This window comes from Gouania willdenowi, unplaced genomic scaffold, assembly GCF_900634775.1.
Source record: "Gouania willdenowi unplaced genomic scaffold, fGouWil2.1 scaffold_120_arrow_ctg1, whole genome shotgun sequence".
Classification (NCBI taxonomy): domain Eukaryota; kingdom Metazoa; phylum Chordata; class Actinopteri; order Blenniiformes; family Gobiesocidae; genus Gouania; species Gouania willdenowi.
In genome coordinates this window covers 552,856-571,294 of record NW_021144868.1, presented here as the reverse complement: position 1 = coordinate 571,294, position 18,439 = coordinate 552,856, and the positions used below count along the sequence as shown (strand labels likewise).

Here is an 18,439-nt window from a genome sequence, read left to right as displayed (position 1 = left end):
TCAACTTGGTGAATTACTGACCAAACTCAGGGATGACCTGAAATCTGAGTTAGCCGACATCCAGCAGAAGCTAAGTGAGGTGGTATCCGGCCTAAAAGCTACAACAGAGAGAGTGAACGAGCCCGAGGGGTGAATCTCCGACATTGAAGAGTGGACGGTGGATTTCCAAGAGCCAGTCATTCCAAGCACAGGAGAGTCTACAGAACGAGCGTACACACCTGGACGCACGCTGGAGGCATAACAACGTCCGTATTCACGTCATTCTGGAGGGAACTGAAGATAACAATATTCACCATTTTATTGATAACCTCATAAAGATAGAGCTGGAGCCACCGGCACAGTCCGACCTTAGAATACAGCGGTGCCACAGAGCTCTATGCCCCAAACCCCCCAACCTAGGTTGGTGGTCAAATACTTTCAGGAGTTTAAAACTAATGAACTGGTGCTACACTCCACCTGGAAGAAAAAGGAGGTTATTCTGGGAAAGAGCAGGATTTATTTTGACCACGACTACCCAGCTGAGACACTCGCTAACAGGAAGGCATATGGGAACATCAGGAGGATGCTCTAGGATAAAGGAATAGAATTCCAAACGCTGCCGCCCGCCAAGCTACGAGTGTTTTTTGACTCCGGGCCAGTTATGTACCGCCCCGCGGGGGATGCAGCCGCAGACCTGAAGAAGAGAAGTTTCCTGAGAGGAGCCAACCAAACCTGGCAACCAGCAGAAAGCACCTTGGTGGCGAGCTTCAAGAGAAGCTACAAAGATTTCACTGCCCATAAATGACTGAGAACCACTGTGTATCATACTGGGAGTAATAGTAAGACTTCATATATGGGACATGCTGCCAGTGACGTCACACGGGAGAACAGACCTTCAGTGAGGTGACACTCAAATAAAAACTACCACACCTATATTCCTTGATACGTTCTTTAAGAATGATTTAATTTACCATTGTTTACACATCAGTTGATGTTAATGTTTATTAATCTGTCTGTTTATGTCTCACTTATAACTGGATGGGATCAACTAAAGTGAGATAAAATGACCGACTGACAAGAGGAAAACGTAGATTAATCTGTAAAGTAAGTGATTTTCTTCACTGAGAAGGAACAAGTCAGGCTTACAGGGGCTCTGGTGCTGAACTAGACCATCCCCCACCTACGGAGTATTTATTTATCTACTTCAGAATGGAACCCTATTTGTTTTTTCATATTTGTTTTTGTTAGGTGTTCAGAGTGCAGTTTGAGCAAAGTTCACATTTGGTCTCCAGTTATGTTTAACTCATTGTCTTTCATATTTTTTAGGAATAAATGCAATGTGAGGAACACAAGGTGATTAAACTTAACGTAAATGGTTTACACAATCCAATTAAAAATGAAAAGGGATTAGTTAGATGTAATATTCTGGCAGGAAACACACCTCAATAACATCAAGCATGAAAACAGTGACAAAGAAGGTCGTTACATCTGGTTAAAGGACTCCTGGAACAGAGAGAAGTAACGTTTATTAACGTTTATTTACCACCAGGTCAGGATAACTCCCTGATTAGAGAACTAATCAACCTGATCAGCTCTGAAGCCTCAGGAGTTTTGATAAGTGGAGGAGACTGGAACATGCAGCTTCAACCTAAACTTGACTCCACAAACCCTTTAAAGAGGTTCACTTCTAATGCCAGGATCACAAAAAAATGCTGACAGAGCTGGGTTTAATCGACGTATGGAGGGACTTCCACTCAACAGAGAGACAATATACATTTTACACTGCAAGCCATAATGTCCATTCAAGAATAGACTATTTTTTATGTACTATTCAGACAGACTAATAGACTGTTAAATGGGGGCCAGGGATGTTTCTGACCACTCAGCAGTTTATCTGACACAGCACTTAAACACACAAAAGAAAAATACAACTTAGAGACTAAATAATAATATACTGATGACAAAATAGGTTTGTAATTCATAAAAAATGAGCTTAAAGAGACAACAACTCTAAAAAAAAAGTCTAGAAAAGGAGCACAGTGAAGGGAAAGAGCCATCCATGATAAATTAAAATAAATAAGGTCAAAAAGCAAATAAATACATTTTATGAAGAAGATTTAGAGGAAAAAGCCAAATATCCTAAGCAGAAATTCTATGAAAATGGTCCACGAGCTCAGAAAGTGACGACATGGAGGATAAGGAAGGAACAAGCAGACAGGCCAATATTTAAAATGAGAGACTCATCACATGCTGGAGGAACTCCAACGCACTTTTGAAACATATTATAGAGACTTATACACAGAACCAGGAGATAAACAACTTCCTAGGCTTATTAGACCCACCCTCACAGTTGGTGATAAACAGAATGACGCCCTGATGAGACATTTCTGAGCAGGAAATATTGAAATCTATATCCAGATTAAAGGCTAATAAAGCATCTGGGACAGATGTTTACAGTGGTACAAAGCATTTAAGGATCAGATAATACCATTACTCTATCAGTGTTTTAATTACACACTAAAGGGAGGTGATCCCCAAGATCATAGAGGGAAGCAATAACATCAGTCATTCCGGACAGAAAAGAATGTGTCATATCGACACAAACTGTACGCATTGATCTTAGATAAAAGGTTATGAGTATAAGTAATTTATTTAAAAAGCACTTTTTGCAGATAAAATCACAAAGTGCTGAACAGAGTTGTGGTGAAAATAGTGTAACATCATAATAAAATAATAAAACATGTACATAAACATCATAAAAGGATAAAAACATTTAAAATCCAGTTTTTAAAAGTAACCACACAGTTGAGCTCCCTGAGAGACTGGTGCAGGTTATTCCAGAGTCTGGAACACCAGGTCTCCTCTGGTTTTACATTTAGTTCTAGGGTCTTTAGGAGACCCTGGTCTGTAGACCTGTGTAGGGGTACAACAAGTCTGAGATATATTGAGGGGTCTGACCATGTAACGCTCATGTAATGTAATAACTAATATTTATAGTTTATTCTAAACTTCACTAGAACCAGTGCAGAGTAGAAAGAATGGTGGTAATGTGGGATGTTCTAGAAGCACCAGTTAAAAGTCTGACAGCAGCGTCTGTACGATCTGGAGTCTGTTTAGGGTCGACTTATTAAAACATGTCAAATTACAATAGTTCATGTGTGATGATATAAATGTGTGTATGACCAGTTCTAGATCTGATTTTAATAATAAATGTCTGACTTTAGAGATATTTGTCAGATGATAAAACAGTTTTTAGTCAGTAGATGACAGCGACCCTCCAAAGACATGAACTGATCAAACACAAGGTTTAACAGATGAGCCCAGATCACCAAGAGACTTTTAATCACATGATCAGAGTTTATGTTTAATTTATCTGGAGATCATTTGATCACAACCAGTTTTTGATACAGCTGGTCAGTTGCTTAGCAACCACTTTCTCCATGATTTTAGACATGAAGGGAAGTTTAGATATGGGCCAGTAGTTTATAGGCTACCCCGGATCAAGATTGGGTTTTTAAGAATGGTTAGAAAGTATTGTTCAGGAACTGGTGGATGAAGACCAGGCAGGCATAGGACAATATCAGACGTGTACTATACTGTATGTTGTTGACTATATTGTTAAGGAGAAGAATCAGTTTAGATCAAGGACCAAGGATTCAATTCAAAACACTACAGACTAACTACTGACAAACTACAGACCAGGGGTATTCAACTCCATCCACGAGGGCTGGAGTCTTGAGACTTTTACATGTGTCTTTGCTCCAACACACATGAATCAAATGAATGGCTCGTTATCTGTTTCTGCAGCATTTGATGACATCACATTGTTTCTACCAGGCGTGTTGAAGCAGGGACACGTCTACAAGGACCATAGTCTACGGTCTGTAGTTCATCAGTAGTTAGTCTGTAATATTTCTGCACATTGTCAGTAGTATGTGTAGGGGTGGGGCCCTGGCCCCTCCTTCTCAGTATAAGTGCTTGTTTGAAGGTGGAGCTGCAGCTTTCAGCAGAGAAACTGTCACAGCAGCATCATGTTATCATCGTGAGTAACTACCTTTACTAGTACTACTCTACCCTCTAACTTTACTAGTACTACTCTACCTTTACTAGTACTACTCTACCTTTACTGGTATTCTAACTACCTTTACTAGTACTACTCTACCCTCTAACTTTACTAGTACTACTCTACCTTTACTAGTACTATTCTACCTTTACTGGTATTCTGACTACCTTTACTGGTACTACTCTCTAACTACCTTTACTAGTACTACTCTACCCTCTAACTTTACTAGTACTACTCTACCTTTACTAGTACTACTCTACCCTCTAACTTTACTAGTACTACTCTACCCTCTAACTTTACTAGTACTACTCTACCTTTACTAGTACTACTCTACCCTCTAACTTTACTAGTACTACTCTACCTTTACTAGTACTACTCTACCCTCTACCTTTACTAGTACTACTCTACCCTCTAACTTTACTAGTACTACTCTACCTTTACTGGTATTCTGACTACCTTTACTGGTACTACTCTCTAACTACCTTTACTAGTACTACTCTACCCTCTAACTACCTTTACTAGTACTACTCTACCTTTACTGGTACTCTGACTACCTTTACTGGTACTACTCTACCCTATAACTACCTTTACTGGTACTCTAACTACCTTTACTAGTACTACTCTACCCTATAACTACCTTTACTGGTACTCTGACTACCTTTACTGGTACTACTCTCTAACTACCTTTACTAGTACTACTCTACCTTTACTGGTACTCTGACTACCTTTACTGGTACTACTCTACCCTATAACTACCTTTACTGGTACTCTAACTACCTTTACTAGTACTACTCTACCCTCTAACTACCTTTACTAGTACTACTCTACCCTCTAACTACCTTTACTAGTACTCCTCTACCCTCTAACTACCTTTACTAGTACTCCTCTACCCTCTGACTAACTTTACTAGTACTACTCTACCCTCTAACTTTACTAGTACTACTCTACCTTTACTGGTACTCTCTGACTACCTTTACTAGTACTACTCTACCCTCTAACTACCTTTACTAGTACTCCTCTACCCTCTAACTACCTTTACTAGTACTCCTCTACCCTCTGACTAACTTTACTAGTACTACTCTACCCTCTAACTTTACTAGTACTACTCTACCTTTACTGGTACTCTCTGACTACCTTTACTAGTACTGCTCTACCCAGAGTATTTACTAGATCAGTCTTATAACTAATTTTTTTAATTAAATATTAGTGGAAGTATTACTGTAACTAGTTATGATTTAGCTCCACTGTCAATAAATCTAGTAAAGCATTAGTTTACTGAGTCAGTAAATAATGTGTTATTATTAATAATTGATGATGTCATTAACTTTTTACCACAGAAAGCTGCTCGTTGTGATGATGATGATGATGATCTTATTGGCTTCAGGATCTACAGCTCCTGTAGACGGTAAAAACTGGTGTTACTGGTGTTACCAGTCTCACAAGTGTTACTGGTCTCACAGGTGTTACTGGTGTTACTAGTCTCACAAGTGTTACTGGTCTCACAGGTGTTACTGGTGTTACTAGTCTCACAAGTGTTACTAGTCTCACAAGTGTTACTAGTCTCACAAGTGTTACTGGTCTCACAGGTGTTACTGGTGTTACTAGTCTCACAAGTGTTACTGGTCTCACAGGTGTTACTGGTGTTACTAGTCTCACAAGTGTTACTGGTCTCACAAGTGTTACTAGTCTCACAAGTGTTACTGGTCTCACAGGTGTTACTGGTGTTACTAGTCTCACAATTGTTACTAGTCTCACTAGTCTCACAGGTGTCACTAGTCTCACAAGTGTTACTGGTCTCACAAGTGTTACTAGTCTCACAAGTGTTACTGGTCTCACAGGTGTTACTGGTGTTACTGGTCTCACAAGTGTTACTGGTCTCACTAGTCTCACAGGTGTCACTAGTCTCACAGGTGTTACTAGTCTCACAGGTGTTACTGGTGTCACTAGTCTCACAGGTGTTACTGGTCTCACAGGTGTTACTGGTGTTACTAGTCTCACAAGTGTTTCTGGTGTTACTGGTCTCACAGGTGTTACTGGTCTCACAGGTGTTACTAGTCTCACAGGTGTTACTGGTCTCACAGGTGTTAATGGTGTTACTAGTCTCACAAGTGTTTCTGGTGTCACTAGTCTCACAGGTGTTACTGGTCTCACAGGTGTTACTGGTGTTACTAGTCTCACAGGTGTCACTAGTCTCACAGGTGTTACTAGTCTCACAAGTGTTTCTGGTGTCACTAGTCTCACAGGTGTTACTGGTCTCACAGGTGTTACTGGTGTTACTAGTCTCACAAGTGTTACTAGTCTCACAAGTGTTACTGGTCTCACAGGTGTCACTGGTGTTACTAGTCTCACAAGTGTTACTGGTCTCACTAGTCTCACAGGTGTCACTGGTCTCACAAGTGTTACTGGTCTCACAAGTGTTACTAGTCTCACAAGTGTTACTGGTCTCACAGGTGTTACTGGTGTTACTGGTCTCACAAGTGTTACTGGTCTCACTAGTCTCACAGGTGTCACTGGTCTCACAAGTGTTACTGGTCTCACAAGTGTTACTAGTCTCACAGGTGTTACTGGTCTCACAGGTGTTACTGGTGTTACTAGTCTCACAAGTGTTTCTGGTGTTACTGGTCTCACAGGTGTTACTGGTGTTACTAGTCTCACAAGTGTTACTGGTGTTACTAGTCTCACAAGTGTTTCTGGTGTTACTGGTCTCACAAGTGTTACTGGTCTCACAAGTGTTACTGGTGTCACAAGTGTTACTGGTCTCACTGGTGTTACTGGTGTCACAAGTGTTACTGGTCTCACAAGTGTTACTGGTGTTACTGGTCTCACAAGTTTTACTGGTCTCACAAGTGTTACTGGTGTCACAAGTGTTACTGGTGTCACAAGTGTTACTGGTCTCATTGGTGTTACTGGTGTCACAAGTGTTACTGGTGTCACAAGTGTTACTGGTCTCACAAGTGTTACTGGTCTCACAAGTGTTACTGGTGTTACTGGTGTCACAAGTGTTACTGGTGTCACAAGTGTTACTAGTCTCACTAGTGTTACTGGTCTCACAAGTGTTACTGGTGTCACAAGTGTTACTGGTGTCACAAGTGTTACTGGTGTCACAAGTGTTACTAGTCTCACAAGTGTTACTGGTCTCACAAGTGTTACTGGTCTCACAGGTGTTACTGGTGTTACTAGTCTCACAAGTGTTACTGGTCTCACAGGTGTTACTGGTGTTACTAGTCTCACTAGTGTTACTAGTCTCACTAGTGTTACTAGTCTCACAAGTGTTACTCGTCTCACAAGTGTTACTGGTCTCACAGGTGTTACTGGTGTTACTAGTCTCACTAGTGTTACTAGTCTCACAAGTGTTACTGGTGTCACAAGTGTTACTGGTGTCACAAGTGTTACTGGTGTCACAAGTGTTACTGGTCTCACAAGTGTTACTGGTGTCACAAGTGTTACTGGTGTTACTGGTGTCACAAGTGTTACTGGTGTCACAAGTGTTACTAGTCTCACTAGTGTTACTGGTCTCACAAGTGTTACTGGTGTCACAAGTGTTACTGGTGTCACAAGTGTTACTGGTGTCACAAGTGTTACTAGTCTCACAAGTGTTACTGGTCTCACAAGTGTTACTGGTCTCACAAGTGTTACTGGTCTCACAGGTGTTACTGGTGTTACTAGTCTCACAAGTGTTACTGGTCTCACAGGTGTTACTGGTGTTACTAGTCTCACTAGTGTTACTAGTCTCACTAGTGTTACTAGTCTCACAAGTGTTACTCGTCTCACAAGTGTTACTAGTCTCACAAGTGTTACTAGTCTCACAAGTGTTACTGGTCTCACAAGTGTTACTGGTCTCACAGGTGTTACTGGTGTCACTAGTCTCACAGGTGTTACTGGTGTTACTAGTCTCACAAGTGTTACTGGTGTTGCTGGTCTCACAAGTGTTGCTGGTCTCACAAGTGTTACTGGTGTTACTGGTGTTACTGGTGTTACTGGTCTCACTGGTGTTACTGGTGTTCACTTGTTTTCCAGAGAAAGAACCAGAGGAGGTGGAGGAGGAAACAATGGAGGAGGGGGAGGGGGAGCTGTCTGAGGAGGAAGGTGAGGTTCAATAATCACTACTGGTCAATAATAGTTAAACAATCAATATTTAAATGGATGTTTATTTGGTTCAACCATGTTGAAGTGACCTTAGGGTTCTTCTGTTTCTGTGGAGCTCTTCCTAACCCTTATTCAGCAGGTCAACAAAGTCCAAACCATCTTAAGACTTCCTGATGATCCTGGTCTGATCTGGACCAGAGTTCAATAGTTACTATTGCTTTGGACATAATATTTATTATTATTATAACAGAATTCTCTGTCTCTGAGACATATTTGACTAACATGATGAGACAATAAGAAGGAACCGCCTCTGTTTCACGAAGTATTTCTAGTATCACACGAGCCCAGGGTTCGGGTCTCAGCCCACTTTAGATCAACAGACATTATAAACATCATGTTCTAACCTCGTATGTTGAGTCTGTAACAACTGTTCTATAAAGCCTTGAATTTCACTGTATTATTCTGAAATATTTAAATTGAGTGCAGGTAAGTGTTGCTTCAAAATGTAGAATTATTTCAACAGAAGTGCATATATTCGTCTTTAGAACACATGCTTTTCAAAAATAGCAGAATCTACACGAATCAATAAAAACAGTTTTTCTCAAACTTTTTCTGCTGTACCCCCCTTTAAACAATAAAAAAACTCTCAGGGCCCCCTATTGAGACAAAAAGAAAAACAGAAAGGGTAAAAAGTGAAACCTTATTTGAAAAAAAAAAAAACAACTATTCTACAAATCTCATAGAAAATAATGTACAATTATTTGTTAAAGTGGAAAAAAAAATTTTTTTTTATTTTTTATAATTCATCAAATTTATTTTATATCAGCATCACTTATAAGAGGACTAGAATGAATGAAAATGACATCATTAATGTTAAGAAAAGTAAATAAAACCATGATTTTTCTGCTTAAAAGAAAAAAAATGGAGGACGACCACTACAACTATAGTTAATCACCTGCTTCATTTATGAAAAACAAGATGGAAAATTATATCAAATGCATACATAAAAGCATTAATTATTTCATATTAATTATTCAGATTAATTGAGTTTTTAATCAGATTCTTTTTTTAAATTTTTTTAAGCATAAATAAGTCGGGATTCAAGGCTGATGGGTTGTGGGGGTTCATTGGGTTCATCTGTAGTTCCTACGTCTAACTGACAGATGCACGAGCGTAATATGCAAAACAAAGAAAAGAGCTGCCAGCGGAGGCGGAGCCTATTAGAGCACCTTACGTGATCAACCCAGTGTTATGATTTCACGTAAACACCGGCCACCGCGCTTTCCAAACACATTAATGACAAGTTAACAATGAAATTGCTTGAGGTGGAGAACATCCAAATTATGTTAAATGTCGATAAGTCAGAATCCAAACTTGAGATGGAAGAATGTTCTCTGCAGTGGTGGCTGAAGAGAACAGACTTCTATGGTAAACTGCACCACTGTGTCCTGTGAGAGACTGTGATTCAGAGAAGGAGGTCTTCTCTCTCCTCTGCTAATGTGTTTCAGCAGTTAGCTGTAGGTTTGGTTAAACTAGCAAACACAACAAATGAGCTAATTGCAGATTTTGTGCAAAATTTGAAAGCTGCTAAACTAATGCACAAATCAAATACATCTCAGAAGATGTTTTCAGAGGTCTGAAGTACAGAATGTTCTAAGAACCCAAAAAATTCCAGTCTTTGCATGAATTTAGTGATAGGAAACATTGGAACCAATGATTTTTGTTATTGATGTTTTACTACAGCTGTGAAAAATGACTGTACATTGTTTACATTACATAATTGTGTTTTAGATAAGCTAACTGTACTAGCTTTACAGCTGAGGTTCTGATTTTCTGTTCATGGTTGACTTTATAGAATAGTACAATGTTTTAATCACAAGAAATGTATTTGTTATAAGTTTTGTTTTTTAAAGGCATATTAAGTTATTTTTGGTTACATTTTCATTTATAGGATAAACCCTTTGAGATGAACCATCTCATTTTCGTGGGGGTATCGGTAGTGTTCAAACGAACGACCCAGCAACAATAATAATAATAGTGATAAATATAAAGGATGAGGGATAAATATAAATATATACACAGTGCAGCAGATAATGTCATCATGGAGGTGGAGGTGGTGGTGGTGGGGGGGGGGGGGGGGTCATGTGGATGGTGGCAGAGGGAAAGAAGCTGTTTTTGTGTCTGAAGGTTCTAAACCTCCTTCCAGAGAGGAGACATTGAAACAGTTTATGACCAGGGTGGGAGGAGTCAGCCACAATCTTTAATCAATTCTTTTTATAGTCGACAAGTCATTTCCACAGTAACAAATCTAAAGGCCCATCATGTCATAATAAAGATGTCATGCAGATGGATTTATAGGTCAGTGGTTTAATGAACATTTTTAAATGTGACAATGATGGTTCAGATCAAAGACTGAGAGACTTTAAAATGTAAACAGACGAGTTGTTGGAGGTTCTAGTGAAACGCTGATGAAGGTGAGGATCAAAGCCAGCAGTGAAACCTCACCTTAAACCTAAACCTTCTCACTGAGGCCAGGGAAACTAAAACTTCATTGTTTATGTACATCAATAACACCCTAGAGTTGGAACGATAAACCCTTTGTTCATGAAGGAGAACATTAAACGTGTTTAATTAGAGAAATAAAAGCATGTGTTCTCTTTGCAGATGATGATGATGATGATGACACCATGAGTCAGGATCAGTTTGAGGGTGAGACTTTAAAACACATAAACCAACATAAAGCATAACTGCAGAGGGTTGAGCACAGGTTGCTTCCAGCTCTCAGGTTGAAGTCTGAGACTCTGATCTTTATTACGAGGCTTTCCCTGAAAACAAAAGCGTCTTTCATGCAGCAGTAATCCCCCTGCACCTTTAGGACCTCCTGGAGTGCAGCAGAGCACGGCGATGGCAGCTCTCGCAGCCGGAGGTTCAGGTGAGTGACCTGGATCAAGTTTTGATTTTCTCAATGCTTCGTTTTGTTCTGCTCAGTCTCAGGTTTATCTTCTCAGTCCTGCATCATTCTGATTGGGTTGAGTTTACATCCTGAAGGTAACCCTGATACACCAAGTCTGGAACAGAAGCTTCACTGAGACTTGACCTTTATCAGTGCCTTTACTTCATCTCAGCAGGGATCAAAGTCCAGTTTGAGCTCACTTTTCTTATGAATCAAGAAGTTTATCAAGGACCTCTATGACACTAACCTGAAGTTAAACTCTGACACTGTTCTAAACAGCTTTTTCTCAATTTGCAGCAGCCAACATTCAGTCATCGGGTGGAGCGTCACATGGTGGGCCAGCAGGGGGCGCTATAGGGGGTGCTGCAGGTAAACGGCAATGGTTGTCTCTAATTATTTACTCAGCACCAAACCCTGAAGAACAGCTCGGTGCTCTGTATGCTGTCCTCAGTCATTGGTAGTGGTTCTTTATCTGGTTAGCGTTAGGGTATCAGTAGTGTTAACCGTGACCCTGTAGAGCAGTGTTTCTAGAACTTTCCACAGTCCTGGACCCTTTCAGACATTTAACCCTTGAACCTCCTACTGCACACATAAAAACATAATAATGTTATAACCAATGTAGCCCTACAGTGAATCTGACCTTTCCTGTTGAGAAATAATATATAATCATAATAATAATAACTAGAATATTTGCATTTCCTGAAGAAAACTCAAATGAGAATGCATGTGCTGGCCTACGTCGTACTGCATTAGCTTAGTAGTGGAATTAGCATTATCTAGCATTAGCCTTGCAATAGAAATAACCAAGCAATAGCATCAACATTAACATAGAAATAGTATTAGCCTAGCATTAAAATTGATTGACCTAGTATTAGCTTAACAATAACGTAACCTTAACATTAACTGCTCTATTTATATTCTAGTTTTTAATTTTCATTCACGTACCCCCATGACAATTCACATACCCCTGTGGATACCCGTACCCCACTTCGGGAACCTAGGCTGAAGAGCTATAACTGCTGCTTTGGTTCTCCAGGTTTCGCTAGTCCTGGATCTTCAGCTTTTCAGAGTTCTGCAGGTTCCTCAGGAGGAGAACTTCTTCCTCAGTCTAAAACTCCAGGTTGTAAACTCTTTTTCAGTTTCTCTAAAACTGTTTACCAAAAAGACTAACTTAACTCAGTTTAACTAGTTTACAGTTTTAACCTGGACTTGCTCTAAAAAACTTTACTGTCCACAGAACCTGATGGAACTGAACCAGAATCTGAGGGTAAGAACACACACACTTTTTCTATTTACTATTTTCATCACTTTTATTATTTTTGGTTTTTTCAAAATATGAATATTAGCTATTGTTGCTAGCTTTAAGGTTAGCCAGTACACTAGGGGTTGCTAAGGTTACATGAGTAGTCCATTTGCTAACATCAGCACAGCACTATGGTTTGTTGGACTGATGTTTATTGGTTAATTATTGGTTAACGTGGTTGTATTAATGGACTAGTTCAACAGTAACAACAGTTTGATGCATGGGTGGATTGGACATCAGTAGTAGCAGGAGAAGTTTCACTCCATCCTTATTCAGATACAATCCTTCTGCTTTAAAAAGATGTCTGCACCCAAAAACACATTAAAGCAGTGAATGCTCTGCACATGCAGCAGACGAAAACATATCCTTGAGTATTTCAGATCTCCTTTATGGACCAGAGGAATTCGGCCACTGATATACACATTTTTCTGCAAACAGCACAACATTTCTAACAAATGAATGAAGTTCTGTTTTAACAGCTTTTTCAAATCTCCAATTTGAAAATTTTCAGAAAACAGCCGACATCATGTCGAGATCACCAATTAGTCTGCGTAGAACTTTTAATGCTGGTGTTTCAATGACGTAGACATTAGTCAATATCTTTCTTTCATCACTTCACATCGATGACTAGATTTAACATAATCAATAACCCGATACACGTCATAATCAATAACCCTGATACATAGAACTTCCTCATTCACGTTCTTTTTAGGAAATGAAGCCTTTTTTAAGTTTGAGTTTTTCCAGGTAATGGACATAAACTTCTGAATGGGGGCGGAGCTAGCAGTCAGTCAGGTGAGATGTGGTGGGCAGGGCTTTGGACACTGTGCCCAATGAGCTGACTCCCTAATTATCTTTTTTAGGAGTTGTACATGTTTTTGGAGAAGGAGCATCTCAACTGCAGTCCACGGGTGGGTCTGTGGGTTGGTCTACGGGTGGGTCTGTGGGTTGGTCTACGGGTGGGTCTGTGGGTTGGTCTACGGGTGGGTCTGTGGGTTGGTCTACGGGTGGGTCTGTGGGTTGGTCTACGGGTGAATCTGTGGGTTGGTCTACGGGTGGGTCTGTGGGTTGGTCTACGGGTGGGTCTGTGGGTTGGTCTATGGGTGGGTCTGTGGGTTGGTCTACGGGTGGGTCTGTGGGTTGGTCTATGGGTGGGTCTGTGGGTTGGTCTATGGGTGGGTCTGTGGGTTGGTCTATGGGTGGGTCTGTGGACTGTCTGTAGGTTGGTCTGTTGGATTAAAATAATAATGATGCTGTGTCGTCCTTAGGAAGTGTTGAATCTTCCAACTACAACGTGTGGCTCAGCCTCACAGGTAGGTGAATAGAAGTTGTTTAGTCAGGACGCAACAGACTGAAATAATATTTATATTTTTGGACAGGTGGCCTGACTCCGCCCACTCAGCGGGACACAACAGGTCAGTGTTTTGGGATAGAGATGTAAACAAGCTTCACTACTTAGACACACAGTAATGGCTTGAATCGTTTCAGCCCGACTGAAACAGCTCAAGAACAAGTCGTTCATACATTTTTTTTAACATTTTCTCAACATCCATTTGTGCATCTTTCTGCATTTTAATTTATCAAACACTTTAGTTCAAAGTGACACAATTAGGAATTTATCCTGGAGTGAGTCTGATTGGCCCTCTAGTGTTAGTTTGTGGCTCTTGTTGATGTTGAACATTATTCTGAGGTCACATGACCCTTCAAGGCAGTGACGTGCCATCAGGGTAGGCAAGGTAGGCAGTGACTAATTATCATATTTACTATATTATTATAATTTTTTATTATTTTTTTTAATTATAAATTATTTATTTTTCCAATAGTCTACAGTACCTATAAGTTTGAAAGTGTCCACATTTTGTGTGTTTCATAGCCTAAATTACTAAACAGCGCTATTTCCTGGAACGGCTGCACAGTGTTTTTTTCACTCCGCTGTAAGGCAGAGGGAGGCCACGCCCCCTCCCAAAGGCACATTGCCCTCCTGCCTCTGTTCCCATTGCATGTTTTTATGTGTTTGTCACCTTGGGGACCTGACAGCGCACGTGCAACCATTTACGTGTAAAGGCAGTGTAGACAGCTGCCTTTGGACGAAACCGTGCTATGCTAAATGCTATATGTACGTTCACAGTGCATTAGTGAATTGATCCAGCGTGGCTGCTGCTACGTTCTCTAGCTAGTGGGCGGGATAACACTACAGTCAGGATGACAGCGCTAGAGACAATAAAGAAACTTTTTTTAGAGGAAAAACATCTTTTAAAAGATGGAGACCAACACCTGAGCTACCAGACCTTCAGCAAAGATAAGGTCAGAACATTGTTGGTTCTTTCTACAGTGAATGGAACAAAAGGAAGGATTGACTTTGTGGATGCTCCTCACTGAGGATGTTCTGAGTTGTTGTTGTTGTCATTTTCTCCATGTTTCTGTGTTTCCAACACAAACAACAGATGTGCTGTCGTGTCATGAGATATATGTTGTTGGAGAGTATGGAGGATATAGTAAATAATGTTTATGTTTCTTTAATGGTGTTTATGATGTTGATTTTGTTAAGATGATAAATACTTGTTCATGTGGATCTTATTGGGTTTTTTCTTTCTTATTATGAATTTTATATTTTGATAAGTGCATTGAGATGATTTTGTTGTAAATTGCTTTATACAAATAAAATTGATTTGAATTGAATTAACACTTGACAGCAGAAACATATGAAATTATCATTGGTGGTCTACATTTGCAACATGCCTACCCAACCGTAGTGGTCACAGCACGACACTGCTTCAAGGTCAGTTGATTGGACTGAGAAGACCATGAGCTCAGTGAGGGACACAGATCTCATCAGGTGTAGTCAGCATAGCAGAGGTAGGAGGAGACATGGGAGAACGTCACCTGACGTCAACTAACCAGTAACTACACAGAAAGGGCCCCTGCTAGTAACTATCCAGTTACTACTCAGAAAAGGCCCCTGCTAGTAACTAACCAGTAACTACACAGAAAGGGCCCCTACTAGTAACTAACCAGTAACTACACAGAAAGGGCCCCTACTCGTAACTAACCAGTAACTACTCAGAAAGGGCCCCTACTAGTAACTAACCAGTAACTACACAGAAAGGGTCCCGACTAGTAACTAACCAGTAACTACACAGAAAGGGCCCCTACTCGTAACTAACCAGTAACTACTCAGAAAGGGCCCCTACTAGTAACTAACCAGTAACTACACAGAAAGGGTCCCGACTAGTAACTAACCAGTAACTACACAGAAAGGGCCCCTACTAGTAACTAACCAGTGAGGACTCAGAAAGGGCCCCTACTAGTAACTAACCAGTAACTACTCAGAAAGGGTCCCTACTAGTAACTAACCAGTAACTACTCAGAAAGGGCCCCTACTAGTAACTAACCAGTAACTACACAACAGGGGCCCCTACTAGTAACTAACCAGTGACTACACAGAAAGGGCCCCTGCTAGTAACTATCCAGTTACTACTCAGAAAAGGCCCCTGCTAGTAACTAACCAGTAACTACTCAGAAAGGGTCCCTACTAGTAACTAACCAGTAACTACTCAGAAAGGGCCCCTACTAGTAACTAACCAGTAACTACACAACAGGGGCCCCTACTAGTAACTAACCAGTGACTACACAGAAAGGGCCCCTGCTAGTAACTATCCAGTTACTACTCAGAAAAGGCCCCTGCTAGTAACTAACCAGTAACTACTCAGAAAAGGCCCCTGCTAGTAACTATCCAGTTACTACTCAGAAAAGGCCCCTGCTAGTAACTAACCAGTAACTACACAGAAAGGGCCCCTACTAGTAACTAACCAGTAACTACACAGAAAGGGCCCCTACTAGTAACTAACCAGTAACTACTCAGAAAGGGCCCCTACTAGTAACTAACCAGTGACTACACAGAAAGGACCCCTACTAGTAACATACCAGTAACTACACAGAAAGGGTCCCTACTAGTAACTAACCAGTAACTACACAGAAAGGGCCCCTACTAGTAACTAACCAGTGAGTACTCAGAAAGGGCCCCTACTAGTAACTATCCAGTTACTACTCAGAAAAGGCCCCTACTAGTAACTAACCAGTAACTACACAGAAAGGGCCCCTGCTAGTAACTAACCAGTAACTACTCAGAAAGGGTCCCTACCAGTAACTAACCAGTGACTACACAGATAGGGCCCCTACTAGTAACTAACCAGGAACTACTCAGAAAGGGCCCCTACTAGTAACTAACCAGTAACTACTCAGAAAGGGCCCCTACTAGTAACTAACCAGTAACTACTCAGAAAGGACCCCTACTAGTAACTAACCAGTAACTACTCAGAAAGGGCCCCTACTATTAACTAACCAGTTACTACACAGAAAGGACCCCTACTAGTAGCTAACCAGTGACTACACAGAAAGGGCCCCTACTAGTAACTAACCAGTGAGTACTCAGAAAGGGCCCCTGCTAGTAACTATCCAGTTACTACTCAGAAAGGGCCCCTACTAGTAACTAACCAGTAACTACTCAGAAAGGGTCCCTACTAGTAACTGACCAGTAACTACACAGAAAGGGCCCCTACTAGTAACTAACCAGTAACTACTCAGAAAGGGCCCCTACTAGTAACTAACCAGTAACTACACAGAAAGGGCCCCTACTAGTAACTAACCAGTGACTACTCAGAAAGGGCCCCTAATAGAAACTAACCAGTGACTACTCAGAAAGGGCCCCTACTAGTAACTAACCAGTGACTACACAGAAAGGGTCCCTACTAGTAACTAACCAGTAACTACTCAGAAAGGGCCCCTACTTGTAACTAACCAGTAACTACTCAGAAAGGGCCCCTACTAGTAACTAACCAGTAACTACTCAGAAAGGGCCCCTACTAGTAACTAACCAGTAACTACTCAGAAAGGGCCCCTACTAGTAACTAACCAGTAACTACACAAAAAGGGCCCCTACTAGTAACTAACCAGTAATTACTCAGAAAGGGCCCCTACTAGTAACTAACCAGTTACTACTCAGAAAGGGCCCCTACTAGTAACTAACCAGTGACTACACAGAAAGGGCCCCTACTAGTAACTAACCAGTAACTATTCAGAATAGGCCACTAATAGTAACTAACCAGTAACTACTCAGAAAGGGTCCCTACTAGTAACTAACCAGTAACTACAGAGAAAGGGCCCCTACTAGTAACTAACCAGTAACTACACAGAAAGGGCCCCTACTAGTAACTAACCAGTAACTACTCAGAAAGGGTCCCTACTCGTAACTAACCAGTAACTACACAGAAAGGGCCCCTACTAGTAACTAACCAGTGAGTACTCAGAAAGGGCCCCTGCTAGTAACTAACCAGTTACTACTCAGAAAAGGCCCCTGCTAGTAACTAACCAGTAACTACACAGAAAGGGCCCCTACTAGTAACTAACCAGTAACTACACAGAAAGGGCCCCTACTAGTAACTAACCAGTAACTACTCAGAAAGGGCCCCTACTAGTAACTAACCAGTAACTACTCAGAAAGGGTCCCTACTAGTAACTAACCAGTAACTACACAGAAAGGGCCCCTACTAGTAACTAACCAGTGAGTACTCAGAAAGGGCCCCTACTAGTAACTATCCAGTTACTACTCAGAAAAGGCCCCTGCTAGTAACTAACCAGTAACTACACAGATAGGGCCCCTACTAGTAACTAACCAGTGACTACACAGAAAGGGCCCCTACTAGTAACTAACCAGTGACTACACAGAAAGGGTCCCTACTAGTAACTAACCAGTAACTACTCAGAAAGGGCCCCTACTAGTAACTAACCAGGAACTACTCAGAAAGGGCCCCTACTAGTAACTAACCAGTAACTACTCAGAAAGGGCCCCTACTAGTAACTAACCAGTAACTACTCAGAAAGGACCCTACTAGTAGCTAACCAGTGACTACACAAAAAGGGCCCCTACTAGTAACTAACCAGTGACTACTCAGAAAGGGCCCCTACTAGTAACTAACCAGTAACTACTCAGAAAGGACCCTACTAGTAGCTAACCAGTGACTACACAAAAAGGGCCCCTACTAGTAACTAACCAGTG

The 18,439-nt window shown here is 41.0% G+C and overlaps 1 protein-coding gene across 2 annotated transcripts in view; it reads left to right on the top strand.

Moving 5' to 3' along the window:
• Positions 1–3,994: 3,994 nt before the first annotated feature.
• Positions 3,995–18,439, top strand: part of LOC114458500 (uncharacterized transmembrane protein DDB_G0289901-like) — a 32,420-nt gene continuing 17,975 nt past the window's right edge. Inside the window, exons 1-12 of one of the 2 annotated variants that reach the window (XM_028440883.1) lie at positions 3,995–4,021; positions 5,380–5,447; positions 8,060–8,128; positions 10,793–10,837; positions 11,004–11,060; positions 11,379–11,450; positions 12,118–12,201; positions 12,319–12,348; positions 13,132–13,179; positions 13,248–13,295; positions 13,653–13,697; positions 13,764–13,799. In XM_028440883.1, coding sequence (XP_028296684.1) covers positions 4,011–4,021; positions 5,380–5,447; positions 8,060–8,128; positions 10,793–10,837; positions 11,004–11,060; positions 11,379–11,450; positions 12,118–12,201; positions 12,319–12,348; positions 13,132–13,179; positions 13,248–13,295; positions 13,653–13,697; positions 13,764–13,799 — 613 coding nt within the window. In that variant the 5' untranslated portion in view covers positions 3,995–4,010. The remainder of the gene's footprint in view (positions 4,022–5,379; positions 5,448–8,059; positions 8,129–10,792; positions 10,838–11,003; positions 11,061–11,378; positions 11,451–12,117; positions 12,202–12,318; positions 12,349–13,131; positions 13,180–13,247; positions 13,296–13,652; positions 13,698–13,763; positions 13,800–18,439) is intronic. The other variant, XM_028440884.1, reaches the window with a different exon arrangement.